This window comes from Petaurus breviceps, unplaced genomic scaffold (genome assembly GCF_028583685.1).
Source record: "Petaurus breviceps papuanus isolate PSGF00001 unplaced genomic scaffold, PetGlider_PUasm1.0 207, whole genome shotgun sequence".
In the NCBI taxonomy this organism is placed as follows: Eukaryota; Metazoa; Chordata; class Mammalia; order Diprotodontia; family Petauridae; genus Petaurus; species Petaurus breviceps.
In genome coordinates, this window is record NW_027185850.1 from 26488791 (window position 1) to 26507741 (window position 18951).

The 18951-nt window shown below is 46.0% G+C and overlaps 1 protein-coding gene across 1 annotated transcript in view; it reads left to right on the top strand.

The window, feature by feature from the left end:
• LOC138164829 (cytosolic carboxypeptidase 6-like) overlaps positions 1-18951 on the top strand; it is an 824829-nt gene that overhangs the window by 374286 nt on the left and 431592 nt on the right. The window contains exon 3 of the mRNA XM_069092755.1: positions 982-1076. Within this exon, the coding sequence (XP_068948856.1) occupies positions 982-1076 (95 nt within the window). The remainder of the gene's footprint in view (positions 1-981; positions 1077-18951) is intronic.

Here is an 18951-nt window from a genome sequence, read left to right on the forward strand (position 1 = left end):
ACTGAAATTATTTCTCCCTCTACCAAGAGTGGAGAATTGGTTAGGAGACAGCATTCATTAAAAGTGTGTGTGTGTGTGTACACGTGTGTGTATACATATATGTATATATATTTACATATACATATTTTATTACTAACTTTCATTTTAATGGTTTTCTTTGCAATATTATGTTTTTATTTTCTGTATTAAAATAATGACAACATGATTCTAAGAAGGAATCAGTAGGCTTCAGCAGACTGCCAAAGAGGGGATGTGGGGGTCTGTGACACAAAAAAAGGTAAAGAATACCTTCTCCAGAACCTCATCATCATCCAGAAAGGACAGGGAGCTCATTACCTTTCCTCTCCCAGACAGTATGTTCAGCTTTCCTGACTCAGAGCCTTGATATGCATCTCTGTGATGGTCCCCAGTCACACCTTGTATAGCTAGGTCCTAATTAAGGCAAATAAAGAATCTTCTAAGTGGTCCCCTGAATTAGAATCTCCACTGTTTGAAGTTATAATAATGTAAAAATATGGTCATGGTTTCAGCCCAATGGAAAGGCATCCTGCAAATTCAAATAATGTAAACACTTTGGGGGATCCCTATTCACACTTGGCCTCTCGGATGTGTAGGTCTCTGGGACCAAGCAGGACATGTCTCACCCTCACACACAGGACAGCCCTTCCAATACATGAATATTGCTATAGTTTTCCCCATCAATATTCTTTTCCTCCAGTTATAGACCCAGTCCGTTGCAGTTACAGGATTTACACCCCAGCACATCATTACTTATTGGATTAAGTTGTGGTAGGGCCCTGGTTAGCTTGGGCAAAGCCCAGAAAGCCAGGGGCAGCCTGGCCCGTCCCCATGAGCTGGTAAGATGGGAGCAATTAGGTGGCCGTTGGGACACAGGCTTCCTTAGTACCTCATTCCCCTTCCCCTTCTGCGTTCAAGAGATTGTGCTAATGATGTTCCCTTCCCCCTTTCTCTCTCCCTCAGAGGGTGATTTTCAACATCGTTAACTTCAGCAAGACCAAGAGTCTCTACAGAGATGGCATGACCCCCATGGTGAAGTCCACCAGCCGCCCCAAATGGTGAGTTTCAGGCTGAATCTGCTTCTTGTTGGTCCGAGTCAGGAATCCTCAGGGCAGCATGTGCCACGTTCGGGGGGAGCCTCCCCCGCCCACCGCTGCTGTCCCACAGCCCCGTCTTTCGGCCTGATACCAGCATTCTGTGGCCTCTCTCTTGGTTTTGGAGAAGGGTGCTGTATCCTTTCCCCAAGAGTGCTGGTGTGGAGCACTGTCCCTCTGGATCTCTCAGGCTGTTGCTGCTGGCTGATTTTATTCTCTACAGGTTTTGTTTGTGAGCTCATAAGCCCCACATGTTGGTAAATGCCCCATTCAGTCACCTTCTCCTTTCTTCCTCTAAGGAGGAATCACAGATATTTCTAAGAGATAATGGAAGTTGTATTTGAAGAGAAGGGACCCAGCTAAGAAATGTACTATCCTCACCCTAAAGTTGGGTGTGTACATATGTGGACAAGGGTGCCTCATCCCCCTGCTGTGCCAGGGTTCAGGGGCTCCTGACTTTGGGGAGTAGGAAGGAGTGCCTGGAAGCAGCTAGACAATATGGGGGCTGGGACACGTCAGAATAGGAGGATTGGCCTGATGACCTCAAACAGGCCAGATGGTCTTTGGGCCTCGACGTTCTTCTGGGTGGGTCTGTGTTTCTGTTTGTGCATCTCCTTCTTAGGGAAAGGCCGTGAGGATGCAGGGAAGTTCCAGTGGGTGAATTGGAACTCTGGAGTGAGGCTTCAGAAGGATGTTGAGGTCGCAGTCTGGGAGGAAGAAGGCAGCAGGCTTGGGTCCTTCCTGCACCGGGGAGGTTCTCAGAGGAGACATTCCATCAGAGGCAGAGAGAAAGTATGTGTTCTTATTTCTCTTGGGAATCTTGGGTTTCTCAGATCGTCCTTTACTTGGCCAAGGTTTCCTACTTGCTTTTCTAAGTTCTTGCTTGTCCCAGATGGGTTCTGGATGTGGAGGGTGGACTAGACAAGGCCTCTTCTAACCCTCGAGCTGTTCTTCTGTGACTGGGGAAGTTCTGTGATTTGTCCAAGCTCCTACAGGTAACGGGATTATAGGATTACAGAATTAGGCCTGGAAGGGGCCTTGGAGTTCCTCTTCTCCAACACTCTCATTTTACAAGACTGAGACAGGTGACATGACTGGGCCAGGGTCACACAGCTCTGACATGTCAGCAGTGAGATTCTGAGTGCAGCTGCCTGTCTGCTGTTCCACAGCGTTAGAATTGAATGACTGGGTCAGCCCTGGGCACCCGGGTCCTCAGTGGCCCCCTTCAGCTGCCTTCCTAAAGTTCTTGTGCAGATGTGATGGGGCAGAGGGTCTTGGTTTGGGGGATGTTTGCTATTATTCCCATTTGACAGATGGAGAGACATTTATGTATGCATGTACAGATACACAACTGTACTGTGTCCCTGGGTATAGACTGCCCCTGATTCACGAGCAGGATTCTGTGGCTGTTAACAGAGTTTATTTGCACATTTTAAAGGTAGAGCATGATTCTGGTTGCTTTATTTTGAACATAGCCAGCATCAATGATCACAGCGCTAGTATAAAATCTAACCTCTTTTCCTGAGCACTTGCTTTTCTGGACTGAGCTCCTCTCAACGTCAATGGGACTCTAGAAAAGCAGCTGCAGGCAAGACTGGAATGGCCAGCCGTGGGTGGCGCCTTCTTTCCCCTTGGGTCTGCTCCCTTGCAGGTTGTGGTCCAGCTCCTCCCAGATGGCTTTCAGCCTCAGTTTTTCTATCTGTGAAATGGGGATGATGATAGCACTTGTCTCCTAGGCTTGCTGGGAAGATCAAGTGAGATGATATCTGTAAAGTGCTTCGAGAACCTTGAAAGGCTACGATAGTCGCTGATGACTAACACCCATTAATGATCAGTCCCTGCTAGTTATTAGCAGGCACTCGGCCTTGGGCTCTCTGCCTCTGGCACACTGACACCAGTCCCAGGGCTACATGTCTTGGTCCTCCTGCTGTGTCCTGGGTGGCACCTGGCGCAGGCCCATAGAGCTGTAGGGGCAGCTGAACGCTGGGCTCAGGCCGGCGGCTGCGAGTCCTCTCTGTGAGGCCTTGGACGTCTTCCTCAGCTGGGAAGTGGGCCTCAGTTTACTTTCTTCCCTCCTCTGCAAAATGAAGGAGTCAGTTTCCAGATCCCAATCTACGCTTCTTAGTACATTCAGAGTATCACAGTACTAAACCCCCACTGATGGAGAGGCTGCTGGGGGCAGCACAAGGCACAGAGCGCCAGTTCTAGAGTAAGGAAAACCTGAGTTCAAATCCAGCCTCCGACACTTCCTAGCCATGGAACCTGGGCAGGTCCCGTCACTCTGCCTGCCTCAGTTTCCTTCTCTGTAAATTGAGGATAATGATAGCTCCTGCCTCCCTGGGTTGTTGTGGGGATCGAATGAGGTAACATGTATAACTTTCCAAATTTTAAAATGCTATAGAAATGCTATTATATATATATATATATATATATATCTCCTTTTACCCAAGCAATCAGTGGGTCTGTCAGCAAGCGTGTATTAAACACTTACTGTGTCCCAGACACTTTGCTGAGGGTTGGGAATACAAATCCAAGCCCTCCAAGAGCCCCTCGAAGAAGGGGGAAGCTGGCATATACCAGGCAGCCACAGTGGAGAGGGGAGGCACCTTGGCAGAGGAGGCCAGAAGAGAGCAGCCTGCTTGCCTGGGCAGTGGGAGCCAGGATGGCAAACAAGCCAGCTGATACAGGGCTTGAGAACAGAGGTAGCCATAGCCAAACATTGTGGCAGTGCCTGGGAAATGAAGGGAAGAGGAGAGTGTGGGACGCCTGGCCTCAGCTGGCCGTCAGCATCACCCCTCAGTGGGAGCCCTCACTCCCTCCTGGGAGGGTGAAGACACTCTGGCTAGCTGCTGGGAGGGGTCTTGCAGACACCCCTAGATACCCTGGCTGCCACAGCCACATCGGGAGCCAAGATCTTCATGGCCATTGAGCACACTCTCCATTGGCCCACACACCCTGTAGACCAATGGGGTCACTGCGGTCTAGACCATGTGAGGACTGGGTGAAAAAACAGAAATACTGAGCCTGGCTTCTGCCAGAGCCCTTTCCAATCTGGCCTCAGCATCCTCTGCTCTAAAGCCAGGGGTGACCGAGTGGCCTCTGACAGCCTCTAGGCTCTGACCCTGTGTGTGATCTCAGGTCGGGGACTTCTCATATCTGGGCCTCAGTTACTTCATCTGTAAAATGAAGGAGAATAGGTGGCTTCTGAGGACCCTTCTGTCTCTGTATTCACAACCCCATGGATAAACTTGGATAAGGGACTTCTCTTGGCCTCAGTTTTCTCATCTGTAAGACTAAGGAGTTGCTTGCGATGACCCCTGAGGACCTTCCAACTCTAGATCGAGGTTTCTTTCTTTCTCCCAATGCCAACCACAGACCCTCCACATCTCATTTGGGGCCTTCCTGCACTAGCTTCTCTGTGGAGGCTAGATCTCTCCTTACCTAGGCTGGTCCTCAGACAGCCAGGTCACCAGGCCTCCGCTGGGTCTGTATTCAAAGCAGAGCTTTTCCTCTGCTGCCTCATGTCCCCTCCATCACGGGTGAGGTAGAACTTCGCCCTCAGCCAAAGAAGAAGCACTCTCCTTGCTTGTGGCCTCATTCCTCTGAAGCACCAGAAAGTTACCTGTTCCATGTAAATCTACCATCTCAGAATAGCTCCTGAATCTGTTAGCTGCTAACAATAGCTACCGAACCCCACAAATGGTGCTCTCTGCCTAATGGCACCACCTGCTGTCCCAAGGAGGGGCAGCTTCTGGGCAGGTGGGTTCCAAAAGTAGATTCTGGGTGCTCTCCTCCCGGGGAGAGAGGTGAGTGCATGCTAGGAGCAGGTGTTCTCTGGACCGGCTTCAGGTGCATGCAGCAGGGAGCTCCTCCCTTGGTGCTGGCCATGGGAATGTCACTGGCTTTGACCACAAGAAGGGAGCTCACCAAGTTGAGCTACAAGAGAAGCTTGATTTCAGGAGAGCCTTTGCCTTGTCTGAGAGTTACCATTGGTTGCATGGGCACCTAGAAGAGAAGGTGAGCCGCTCCAGTAGAAAACAATGAACAATGACAGACAGACAGGTGATCAAGCCACAGGCTGTGTCAGTGCTGTGGGATGACAGACAGAGCCAGAGGAAAGCCAGTAAAGCTTCCAGGGCAGATATATGGGTACAGCCCATGATCAACATTCCCATGGAGGGGAAGGTGAGAGAGGTTGTGACACAGGCCTATGCTCTTTCTTGTCCCTCTGTAGAAAGGAATTTTACAGCATTGTGTTTGGCCCTTGTCAGGGCCCCTGGGCTGACTCAGTCCCCCCCGATGCTAGACCAAGAAGCTTCCCCCCAAGCCCTCCTCCTGTCTCTGCCTGAAGACCTCTCTAGATCTGAATCTTGGCCCATTCCACTGTTAGGTAAGCTCTATGTGCTAGCAAGTGTTTTCCCCTGACCTCAAGCCTAAATTTGCTGCTTTGCAACTTCTCCCCCTTGTTCCTCTGGCTGCTGATCAGAGAAGAGGTTCAGTAGGTCCACAGGGAGGAAAAAGGCATTTTTGGCAAACACTGTCCTCAGTGTGGGTCTCAGCTTGGGCCACTATGCTTTTTTCTTCTTAGTCTCTTTGAGTGAAGTAATGGGACAGAGGGCCCTGTTTGCCTTGGGGACCATGATGGCCTCCTTCCTCTCACCAGAGTGACCTGGAAAGCCAACTCCTCAGATGGGAAGTGCAGTCAAGGAGGCTTTGCTTTCCATCCCAGGGGAGCAAGCACTGGCCTTAAGTCTGAAGACAGGGCTCTGCTGCTGCCTCTGCTTGTATTAGCTATGCAACCGCTTCAATACCTCATCTGTGAAATGGGGATAAGGAGTCTGGAAGGGAAATCAGGGCCCTTTGGCTCCGTGTTTGGTTCATGCAGGAGCCCGACTTAGCTTTTCCGCTTCAGACCTTTGGGTGTTAGTTTGTTCTGTCAAGCAGAGATGAGACTCTCTGTAGGCCCTGCTTTTCAGGGCTGCTTGGAGTCTTACCTGGTGAGGCGAGCATGGTGACTGCTGCTGTCATGGTCATTGTGGTCATTGGTCTTTTCTGGGCCTTGGCTTTCTTTCTTAGTCAGCAAGAATTTACCCCTAGATCAGCAGAATAGCGAACATTGCTTTAGCTTTTGAAGGTTTCCAGAGCACTTTACATCCTTATCTTATTTGAGCTTTACAGTGATCCACTGATGTAGGAAATGGAGGCTGAGGATTTAAATGAGTGGCCTAAGGTCACACATCCAAGGAAGGGTGTGAGGCAGATTTTGAACTCAGGTCTTCCTCATACCAAGTCTCTCCACCGTTCCCCCTAACTGCTGAAGTCCTTACTTTGTGCCAGCTACTATACCAAGTGTTAAAGTCAGTCAGTAAATATTTGTTCAGTGCTGACTGGCCAGGTCCTGTGTTAAGTACTGGAGACAGGAAGACAGGCAAAAGCCATCCTCATGGAGCGTATACTCTCCAGCAGCTGGAGGCGCCATGATCAAGAAAGATCTGGGAAGGCTTCTTGGGGGAAGTGGCATTTTACCTGGCATTTGAAGGAAGGGAGGGAAGCTGGGGCGGGGAGAGGAGGGAAGAGGAGAAGGAAATGGAAGGCTCAGAGGGAAGGGAAAGCAGCCGTGTCCTCAGATCTCCAGCATCAACTGTTAGTGTAAAAAACGCTGTAGGCAGATCAGTGCAGGAGACTAGACAAGGGAGGATGAGCTACAGTGGAGCTCAGGAGCCCAGCCAGCAGAAATTACTTAGCTGAGAGCTCCCTATAAAAACTTTTGGGAAAACTGGAGAGCAGCCTGGCAGAAATCAGACCGACACTTGGTGCCATATTCCGTAATACATGCTAAGTGAACACGTGCCTTTAACAGCCAGGATCATGCTATATACACAAATCACCAGAGAAGCAGCTTATGTGCCTTTCCCAGCTCTGAGTGGGACATGCCCTCTTAACCACACAAGGGATAGAAGCATCACAAAAGAGAAAACAGATCATTTTGATTCCATAAAACTAAAAACCTTCTGTACCGACAACATATATGTCATTGAAATGGTCAGATGATATGAGTAAACACTTGTCAAAGGAAGAACAACCATATGGAAGAATGCTTCAGATAACTAAGATACACACAAATTAAAACAGCCTTGAGGTTTCACCTCACACCCCACAAGTTGGCAAGGATGACAAAAGATGGGAATAGTTGGTGTGGGAGCAGTAGTGAGAAGAAAGGCACACTGATGCATTGTTGGTGGATTATACTGGTTGTGAATCGGTACCACCATTTTGGAAAGCAGTTTGGAATCATGCAAGCAAAGTGGCTAAAGTGTTTATAAGACTTTGACTCAGAGATTCCATAACTCAGCCTTATTTTTTAAGAAAGAAATAAATTACAACCCATAATTGTGATAAGGATGACAGAGTGATTGTTGTAGGAGGAAGAATGGAAGACTGGACGGTTAGCCCTATTCTGTCATTTGCTAGCCATGTAGCTTGGGACACATAAATGCCTTTTCCTCTCTGGGACTCAGTTTTCTCATCTGTAAGACAAGGAGCTTCAGTTCATGTTTAAGATTCAGAGCAGGGACTCAGGGCAGGCATGGCAGGCCGCCACCTTGGGAGCACCACTTCAAGGGAAGAAATTAAAGACTTTGAAAAATGAATTTTCCCCTTCTCCTCCCCCACATCCCCCTTCACCTGTATTTTCCATCTTGTAATGAGACAAGTCCTGGTGTTTTTTATCAGAAGCTGCACTCATGGGCCTCATCTGAGCTCTGCCCATGTACCTTGAAGGTTGGTGATCATGTGATATTCCTACCTGTGTAATTTTAGGCAAGTTATGACTCCCTTCCTAGCCTCAGTTCCTGTAGGTTTAATGGAAAATAAGATCTTCCCCATCCACTAATAGGCCTATGTGACAACATGAGTTTCCTTTTCTCCTTGCAACATGGATCGTGTTCCCAGGGTTCACAGGTATTTCAATCACAGATGTCTTGCTGCTTTGAGCTCCAGCTCAGTTCACAGCTGTGATACGTCCTGAGTCACCAAGAGCCCATATTCAGGGAGATTTATATTGCCTTAGGGGAAGCTTGCTTATGGGGAGGCTTGCTTGCAGGAAGGCTTTGACACCTTTTGGTACTGAGCCAATTAGACATTAAGTCACATGGGTTGTGATGCTTTCTGGTTCTGAGCCTATTAGTCAAAACTATCTATATATCTATATCTATATCTGTTATCATCTATATCTATATCTGTCTGTTCTGGGAGGTTGGTGTTTTGCTTGGGGGCTCACTCATGGGAAGAATGTTCACCTGAGGTCTTTGTAATGTGGCCAGATGAGATTCTGGGTAGCCATTGTTAAGGGGCCCCAGGCTTTGTAAACTCTGATGTCAGTGCTCCCTGGTCTGGTGATTAGGTGCCTATTACTTTGTTTAGACAGTTGGAACCCTGACTGTTGGATTCCTTCTTGGATACTCACTTCTTTCTACTTATCTATCTGCATTATTTAATTAAAGTGAAATTGTCGACCCCTTTGAAGCCGACTTTCCTTTAGAAAAGCAGATCAAAGAACCTGTGCTAGCAGCCCTTCTGTGTGCTGGTGTTACTGGTCTTATACCTCCACAGCAGCTGCAAGTCACATTAGTGATACAGTTCTTCATCTGTGGAATGGGCACAGTCATTCCTGCTTTGCCCCATCACCAGGCTGTTGTGAAGCTCTGTTAGATGAGCTTGGAAAGACTTTTGAAATGTTTGCGATATTATGAAAAATCAAGTTATTGATATCAAGCACTTCTGTTAAAGAGGGGTAGCATAGTGTGATGGGAATGAAAATTTGGAAGATCTTCCCTGACCCTAGGCTAAAGTGTACCTTAAGCCTGCGGTGGGAGGCTTGTTTTTCAGTAGATACTTTTTGATTGGCCAGTGGGTCCAAAAGGTTGTTACATTCTCTGAGCCAGGAGAAGGCTATATAAGCCCTGATGTGTAGCTTTGTTTTGGGGGCTCACTTTGAGAAGTGTTCTGTGATTTGATCTGTATTCTGGGAAGCCGTTGTCCAGGGCCCCCCCGGCTTTGAAAAACCCAGATGTGGAAACCCAGATGTTGACTGGGTATGGATGTAATGGTTGGACAGTTTGGAAATCTGTCTACTTGATCTGTTTCTGTCTTGATAATTCTGCCTGTATACTTTGAAGTTCGGGGTGCTGACCTTTTCTCCTGAACAAGGTAAACGATATATGTCTGACTGATTAAAGTAAGCTTGTTAACCCATTTTGAGTTGCTTTCCTTTATCAAAGCAGATCCAAGAACCTGTATGGGCAGCCACCCCGAGGACGCTTGGGGTGCTTGCTGCCACACATAGTATGGTAGACCGAGGACTGACCTCAGAGCAGGATGAACTGCATTACTGTGGACAAGTCACTGTACTGATCTCGGCTTAACTCTAACCTGGTTGTTGTGATGATAGAATTATGGGTATAAAGGGCTATGCAGACTTGAAAGTGCTTTGGAAATGCCACTTGCTCTTAAGCTCAAGCTCTTTCCTGAAGTCTTATCATGGAATGGCACAGCCTCTGGGCTCTCCAAGGCTGAGGCCCCAAATGGGGAGCTCTGGCAGATCCAAACTTCTATGCCAAGAAGTTTCCTGAATCATGGCAAGGGAGAGTTGGAAGGGACCCCATTCACTTTGAGTCCAACCCATGCATGAAAGTTATTCTCATCATAGCACAGCTGGCAAATGGTCCAGCATGTGTGGCGTCCTCTGAGGAGGGGCCCCTGCCACCTCCTGAGGAAGCCCCTTCCACCTGGGGACGCTCTCAGTGTTGAAGAGTTGTGTGTCTGTCTTTGCTAACATCAAATGTCCATCTCTGCCTGCAGTTCACCCCTTGTGCTTCTAGTTCTACCCCGTGGGAATGAACAGACCTGGGCTAGACCCCTTCTGTGTGACAGTCACATGAAGATGGCCCTGAGTCTCCTCCAAGCTCAGTGTTCCCAGGAACATCTTCTCATGGGACGTGAACTCAAGGGCTGTCACTGTCCTTGTGCCTTTCTCCGGGCACTCTCTGTCTCATCCACATCCTCAGGGCAGCCCCAGGAGCTCCCATGGTTTAGCTGAGGAACCTCCATTGAGTTTTTGCAGGTGTTATGCTCTGTGCTGGTGGAGAGACTAGCCATGCTGCTAACAGAGCCAAGGAGCCTCAGTGGAGAATGTGTGTATCAACCAGCAGCCATCTGTAAGGAGGTTTAATGCAGCCACTAGACTTTGGGAAACCAAGGGACAAAGAACTGAAGGCTCTTATGGGTGAACATTCTCTTTCTGCAGCTCCAGGGCATGAGCACAGATCACATTTTCATCAGTTAAAATGAGGCAGTGCCTACAGAAGAAAGACTGGAGGTGTGAAGAATAAGAACAGTCATGTACCTTCACGTGTCCTTTCAGGGCTGTGGTCTTAGGGACTTTGTCCACACCCTGGCCCTGCATCCTGCTGGGCCAAGTCAGGAAAGGTCATTTGATGGGAGCTAGGGATTCTAAGAGGTAGAGGAGAGGACAGAGTATGTCCCAAGAATGAGGGAAAGAAAGGCTGCAGGGAGGTATGAAGGTGGGAGAATGCCAAGTGGGCTGTTGGGGTTGGAATGGAGAGTGCTTGATGCATATAAAGAGCAATGAGTCAGGGAAAGGAGTTGGTGGAAGCCAGGTTGTGGGGGGCTTCAGAGGCCAGGATGAGGCATTCACCTGTTTTTCTGGAGCTTTTGGGAGAGTGACCTCATCAAACCTTCTCTGTAGGAAGATGATGTTGGCTGATCTGTGGGGGATCAGCTGGAGTGGAAGCAAGGAGCCTGATTAGAGGCTTTGGCAGTGGTGATCCGGGCCTAATTAGTTCATTCTCTGCATGTGAGTAGAGGCATATGAAGAGGTGCTGTGGGAATGTAAACAACTGGATTTTGTGACTCACTGGACATGGGAAGTTGAGAGAGAGAGAGAGAGGTTGAGGTAACTCTGAAGCTGTAAACCTTGGTGACTGACTCAGGATGGTGTTGTCCTTGACCAGAATGGTAAGTTTTGGGAGGGGTTGGTTCTGGGGGAAGATTTTTTTAAAATTTATTTTGTTTTCAAATGAACTTTCTCTCCTCTTACCTCACAATCCCACCCCCAGCCCCATCGACAAAGCAAGACAAACAAAACTCCTGTAACAGTCTAATGAAACAAATTCCCAAATTGGTCATATCCAGAAAGCTGTGTTTCAGCAGGAGGTAGGTAGCATGTGTCGTCATGAGTCCTCTGGATATTGTGATTGGTTATTTGTTGGCCAGAATTCCCAAGTCTTTCAGAGTTGTTTGTCTTTGTGACATTGTTGTTTCTATATAAATTATTCTCCTTGTTCTCATTTCACTTTGCATCAGTTTGTACAAGTCTACCCAGATTTTTCTGAAACTACCCCCTTCATCATTTCTTGCAGTACAATAATATTCCATCACATTCCTTTATCACAACTTTTTCAGCCACTCCCCAGTTGATGGGCATCCCCTCAGTTTCCAGCTCTTTGCCACCATGAAAAGAGGTGCTATAATATTTTTGTACATGTGGGTCCTTTCCCTCTTCATTTAATCTCTTTGGGGATTAGGTCTGGTAGTGTTCTCACCTGGCTGAAGAATAGGCACAGTTTAAGAGATTTGGAGGTAGAGTTCTAAATTGCTTTCCAGAATGACTGAGACCAGTTTGGAGATCCACCAACAGGGCATAAATGTGCCTGTTTTCCTACAGCCCCTCCAGCATTTGGCGTTTTCCTTTCTTGTCAGCTTTGCCAATCTGATGGGTATGATGTGGAACCTGAGTTGTCTTAATGTGCATTTTTACAGTTATTAGTGCTATGAACATCCATAGGGATATGTCCAGCAGGCAGTGGTGATATATGCTAGGAGCTCAAGAGAAGGATAAGGTCTGGACATGCAAGGAGTTATCGTCCTCCCAAGAATGAGATAAAAAGTAAAGCTGGTGAGAAGAGGGCTCAGGACAGTCTTGTTCAGGGGGTATGAGATGGCTGATGACCCAGCAATGGAAGATAAGAAAGAGTGGTCAGGTAGATAGGAGGAGAGTGACAACAAATAGAGCTTACACACACACACACATGTACATACATGTACACATGCACATGTGTGCATGTACATATATACACATGTGTGTGCACACACATGGCTTGCAAAGCTCTCTATACATGTTAGCCCATTTAATTCCTTGTTTTCTCTATCATTCAGCTTCTCTGTCTCAGCTTCCTCATCTGTCCTGGTCTTAGCCCAACTGCACCGACTTTTAGCTGTCAGGTATTCTGTAAACCTTAGAAATCTGTCTGGACAGGGGCATTTTTCTTCTTGTCATCCTTACTCCTGTATTTAGGCATCTGGCCTGAGAACAGTGGCCAGGAAGTTTCCTAGGATTTATTTTTCTGTGATAAATGAGGTCGGCATGGAAGGGACATAGGGAATTAAGGATGAATGATGGCCAAGGGGGAAGAACTGTCTCTCTGTGGAGCCTGTCTACAGGGCAATGGCTTCTGTTGTCTTTGGATGTGGGCCTGCAGAGGCCTGTGTGGCCCTGGGTACTCTCCCTTGGGATTTGGCATCTGGGCTGCTTAGGCTATGCTTGTGAGACTCTTGGGGTCTCTTGTAAAATGGTCCTGTGTAGGGTCATCAGTGGCTATGCTTAGTTCCCCTGGACCCAGCTCCATGAGGGCACACAGCCTCTATTAGCCTGGCAAACTTGGCTCCCACACTGAGAATGCAACTCAATGGTCTCCCCTCTGGGAAATCTGCCCTCCTTCTCTGTAAGTAATGACTCCATAACCTTTTGTATCCCTTTCTCTAATATGCTTATCATGTAATGTGGTGTAGCCTAATTCACTGTGTTTGTGGTCTAGTCCTCTTCTAGACAAAAGATGGGGTTTAACCTGGGTTTGGACATTCTAGCTCTATTTGGGCATCTGAAGGGCTGTCCCAGGCAGGAGAGACTAGCTTTGTTTGGCTTGACCCCAGAGGGCAGTGGTGATTTGGTCAAGATGTCAGCCAAACAATTTTATTCAGTTCAGTTGAAGATCTGTATTAAGTACTTCCCATGTGCCAGGCACCGTGCTATGTGCAACAACGCCACCTAAGAGTGAGAGCTGTCCCAGGGTAGATGAGCTATCTCCAGAGACTGGGGGCACCCCCACAAGGTGACTGAGCGAAAGACCAGGGACCAGCTGTGGGAGATGTTCTGGAGTAGATTCCTGTTCAGGCCCTGCTTGGACCAGATGCCGCTGAGGTCCTTGGCAACTCAGAGAGTCTGTGCTCAGCCTCTTGGCTTGTAGGGGGCTTCTAAGACTTCTGATTTTGTATTGTATTATCTCCTGTCAAGTCACATCTCTTCCTTCTGTTGGAGGGACTGAGCCTATGGAAAGCACTTCCCATTCATCCGGGTTGAATTTCATTTTAAGAACCTAGATCTGGAGCTTGAAGGAACCTCAGAGACATCTTTTCCAATAGCTTCATTTACAGGAGAAGAAACTGAGGCCCAGAGTTACAAGGTGGCATGAATTATGCCAGATTTGAACTTAAATCCTTGAATTTAAGACTCATTTTTCTTTTCATTGTCCTGGGTGTAGACGGAATTCCCACTTTACATTAGAGCAGGATATGCTCTTCTTCTGGAGAGCTTCTGAAACCCCTTGCAGAGCCAAGATTCCTGGACTCTGTGATACTACAGGGACCCCCCCCCCCCCCCCCCCCCAAGGGCCCACCCCCCCAGGGGGCCCCCGGGAAAAATATTTGCTCCAGGGCATGCAACACATGGCACAGTGTGACCAATTAGAAGGCAGCATAGACTGGGAGTCAGGGTGCCCAGGGTCAGGTTTTCATTTTGTTCTTTATTTTAGTATTACTGACATTTTAGGGCCAGCATATGGGTGATAGGTACAATAAAATTAAATGGCTATTTATCAAGTATCTACTATGTACAGTGACTTATAATGCTGCCCATTAGTTTTCAGAGGAAGAAATTAAAGCTATCTATAGCCATATGAAAAAAGGCTCTAAATCTATTGATTAGAGAAATACAAATCAAAACAACTGTCATGTCACACCTGTCAAATTTGCTGACATGAAAAAATAGGAGAATTATAAATGCTGGAGAAGATTGGGAAAATTGGAACACTAATGCATTGTTGCTGGAGTTGTAAACTGATCCAACCATTCTGGAGAGCAATTTGGAACTATGCCCAATGGGCTATAAATAATGTTGCAGGGGGTAGAGCCAAGATGGTGGCATAGAAGCAGGAAAACTCCATGTGCTCCCCCCATAACCACCTCAAATACCTATAAAAATGACTCTAAACAAACTATAGGGCTACAGAATCCACAAAGTGACAGAGGGAAACAAATCTCCTGCTGAAGGCAAGCCGGAAGGCCAGCAGGAAGGGTCCATTGAAGCATGCTGGGAGCAGAGCCCAGTCCCATGTGAGCTTGTAGTTTTAGCCCAGGGCAACCACGACCAGCCACAGCTAGAGGGACTTCCAAAGAGTGGATCACCAGCAGCAGTGGCAGTCTCCAGAATCACCAACCCATAAATACCAAAGACAAAGTGAGAGGTCAGTGTGGACTTTGGGAACAGGGGGTTTGGGAGTGCAGTCTGGCCTCTGCCCCTGGAGGCAGAAGTGGCTGAGGTGTGGTGGCCACCTCCTTGTGGCTGCTTCAGAGCTCTTGGCCTGCAGATTATAGGGGGACCAAGTGATAATTCTAAGGGGTAATCTCTCTTCCTTTAACCTACTTGGATCTGGATTGCTATCTAGGGTGGAGGTCCTGGGGTGTGTGATCAGGTTCCAGAGTGTGTGGAGGATTCAGAGAGGGCAGCTAACTAATAGCTCTGGCAGCTGAGAAAATCCCAGCGATTTGGGATAAAGCTCTCCCCTCTAGAAGCAGAGTTCTACTGTGGCAAAAAGCTCAAAAGTCAAGTAATTGAATGGCAACATGAGCAAGCAAAGGAAGCAAAGCAAGCACGGTAATCTGACTTTAGATTCCTATTTTTGGGACAAAAAGGATCAAAGCATGGAACAGGAGGAAGACAATGAAGTCAGAGCTCCCATACCAAAAGCTTCCAAGAAAAATGTGAATTGGTTACGGGCCATAGAGAAGCTTAAGAAGGATTTTGAAAACCAAATAAGAGAAGTGGCGGAAAAATTGGGAAGAGAAATGAGAATGATGCAAAATTCATGAAAAAAGAGTCAACAACCTGACTGAAGAAAATAACACCTTAAAAAAATAGACTAACTCAAATGTCAAAAGAGGCTCAAAAGGCCAATGAGGAGAAGAATGCCTTAAAAAGCCGAATTTGCCAGATGGAAAAAGAACCTCAAAAGCTCACTGAAGAGATTCATTCCTTCAGAATTAGATTGGAGCAAATGGAAGCTAGTGACTTTATGAGACATCAAGATACTATTAAACAGATCCAAACAAATGAAAAAATACAAGGCAATGTGAAATATCTCATTGGAAAAACCACTGATCTGGAAAATAGATCCAGGAGAGATAATTTAAAAATTATTGGACTACCTGAAAGCCATGATCAAAAAAAGAACTTAGAAATCATCCTTTAAGAAATTCTCAAGGAAAATTGCCCTGATGTTTTAGAACCAGAGGGCAAAATAGAGGCTGAAAGAATACACCAATCACCTCTTGAAAAAGATCCCCAAAAGAAAACTCTTAGAATATTATAGCCAGGTTCCGGGGTTCCCAGATCAAGGAGAAAATATTACAAGCAGCCAAGAGGAAACAATTTGAATATTGTGGAAACACAATCAGGATATCACAGGATCTGGTACCTTCTACACTGAGAGATCGAAGGGCTTGCAATATGATATTCCGGAGGTTAAAAGAGCTGGAATTAAAACCAAAAATCACCTACTCAGCAAAACTGAGTATCATGTTTCAGGGGGAAATATGGTCATTCAATGGAATAGAGGACTTTCAAGCATTCTTGATAAAAAAAAAACAGAATTGAATAGAAAATTTGACATTCAGATACAAGAAGCAAGAGAAGCATGAGAAGGTAAACGGGGAAAAGAAATCATAAGGAACTCATCAAAGTTGAACTATTTACATTCCTACATGGAAAAATGATAATTATAACTTAAGAAACTTTTCTCAGTATGAGAATAGTTGAAGAGAATATAAATGTGTATATATGTATGCATACATATATGTCTATATAGGAGGGTATATGGGTGTATGAATACATATGTGAGTGTGTGTATATATGTGTACAGGTATACATAGACAGAGGGCTCAGGGCCAATTGAATAGGATGGAATGGTATTTAAAAGTTGAAATTGAGAGGTAAGAGAGGAATATAATGAGAGGAAATAGGCTGAGACAGAATGGGGTAAATTATCTCACATAGAAGAGGCAAGGGAAAACTGTTACAATGGAGGGGAAAAACAGGAAGGCAAAAGGGAATGGGTCAACCTTACTCTCATTGAATTTGGCTTAGGGAGGGAATGACATACACACTAAGTAGGGTATCTCACCCTACAGGAGAGTAGGGGGGAAGGGGATGAGAGGGAGGATGATGGAGGGGAGGGCAGGTTAAAGGGGAGGGAAGTTAGAAGCTCACACTTTTGAAAAGGGACAAGGTCAATGTAGAGAATAGAACAAATGGTGGGTGGGATAGGATGCAGGGTAATATAGTCAGCCTTTCACAATATATCCACTATGGAAATGTTTCGTATAGCTACACATGTACAACCTATATTGAATTGCTTATCTTCCCAGTAAGGGTGGGTGATGAGGGAGGAAGGGAAAGAATCTGGAATTCAACGTTTTAAAAATCAAACATTTAAAAAATATATTATTTTTTTTACATGAAACTGGGAAATAAGATATATAGGCACTGGGATATAGAGATCCATCTTGCCCTACTGGAAATTCAGAGGGGGGATGGGAGAGGATGTAGGAGAGAACAGATTGGGGAGGGGGTATACAGTGGGATCGCTATTTTGGGATGTTGGGTGGGGGAAACATGGGGAGAAAATTTGGAACTCAAAATCTTGTGGAAATGAATGATGTAAACTAAAAATAATCATAAAATTTAATTTAAAAAAAGGAAAACAACAAAATTAAAAAAACCTCAATTAAAGACCAAAAAAAATATTGCATACTCTTTGACCTATCATAAAAATGGGAAAAGGACCTACATTGTAAAAAATTTTGCAACTCTTTTTGTGGTGGCAAAGCATTGGAAATTGATGGCATGTCCATCAATTGGGGAATGGCTGAACAAGTTGTAATACATCAACGTAATGGAATATTATTGTGCTTTAAGAAATGACAAGCAGGCAGATTTCAGAAAAATCTGGAAAGCCTTTTTTGAACTGATGCTGGGTGAAGTGAGCAGAACCAGGAGAACATTGTATACAGTAACAGTAATATTGTACAATGACCAACTTTGATAGACTTTGTTCTTCTTAGCAATGCAAGGATCTAAAACAACTCCAAAAGACTTGTGGTGGAAAATGTTATCCAAATCCAGAGAAAGAATTACGGAGTCTGAATGTAGAGCAAGCAGACTATTTGCTCTCTCCTTTTTGTTTTGTTTTGTTTCTTCTTTCTTGTGATTCATTCCATTGGTTATAATTCTTCTTTATAACATGCCTAATGTGATTATATGTTTGATATGGATGTATATTTTGAGCCATTATCACATTGCACACCATCTTGGGGAGTGTGGAAGGGAGAGAAGGGGAAAAATTTAAAACTCAAAAGCTTGTGGAACAGAATGTTTTAAACAAAAAATACATTAATTAAAAAAAAAACCCTGACCATCCTTTGAGACCCAGATCCAGGGTCCCCTTCTCCTTGAAGCCTTCCCAGATCTCTCTGAGTTGAGTACAATCTGTGTGGTCTTCAGGAGAGCATTTTGGACAGTTTGGACCATGTTTCATTTTGTTTTGGGGTCGTTTATTATGTGTCCTGTGCAACAGTAGATCAGTAGCTCTGTGGCAGGGGGAGGCTTTGTCCCATCCAGTCTTTCAGCCCTGAGAACAAGGCCTTGACCACAGTAGGCATTTAATAAATAAGCATTGAATGACATTGATATCACCTGAGTCATCGAGAAGATCCTTGAGCCTTCCCCTCCTCTGTGTGTCTGGGGAAATGTCCCTGATCCTGGTGATGTACCAGGTTAGAGCTTGTACCTGTCATGCTGTTTCTTGCCTCCAGTCCCCTCCATCAGCAGATTTTCTTCTAGTGTTTCTAGGTTGAGCAGCAATGTTTTCTTGGCACCAGTTCTTCCTCTCCCCTTCAACCTTGCCTCTGCTCAGCAAACAAACCAGTTCTCAGGGCAGAGGGTCTCACAAGGGATGCTGTGGTTGGCTTCCTCCAGCAAGGAGGATAGCATCTGTCCCTGCAGAACTGCATCCTCTATCATTGCCACAGAACTGACTCGAGTGGCCCAAAGGGCTCGGACCTGGAAGCTGGTTCACATTGTGGAGAAAGTTACCAGGTGCAGCCAGGACCAAGCTTCTTGGGGCAAAGGGGGTGGCAGCTAAGGAAGGTAATTGTGACTGTACTGCGTTTCCCAGATGATGTATTATCCCATCAAACAGTGAACTTTTTATCATGCATAGGCAGTATAATATGCCAATATTTACTTATTGTAAAATAACAATATCTTGTCCATGATTTCTTTGATAAAAGGGTTGGGACTGGATTTATGATTTTATTTGTTTAGGGAATTTTCTTGGGAAGGTTGGCATTTTCCTTTCAACTTGGATATTATTTAAACTGACCAGGAGAGATGTGAGCTGTCCATGAGGATGAGGGATGACAGAATAAT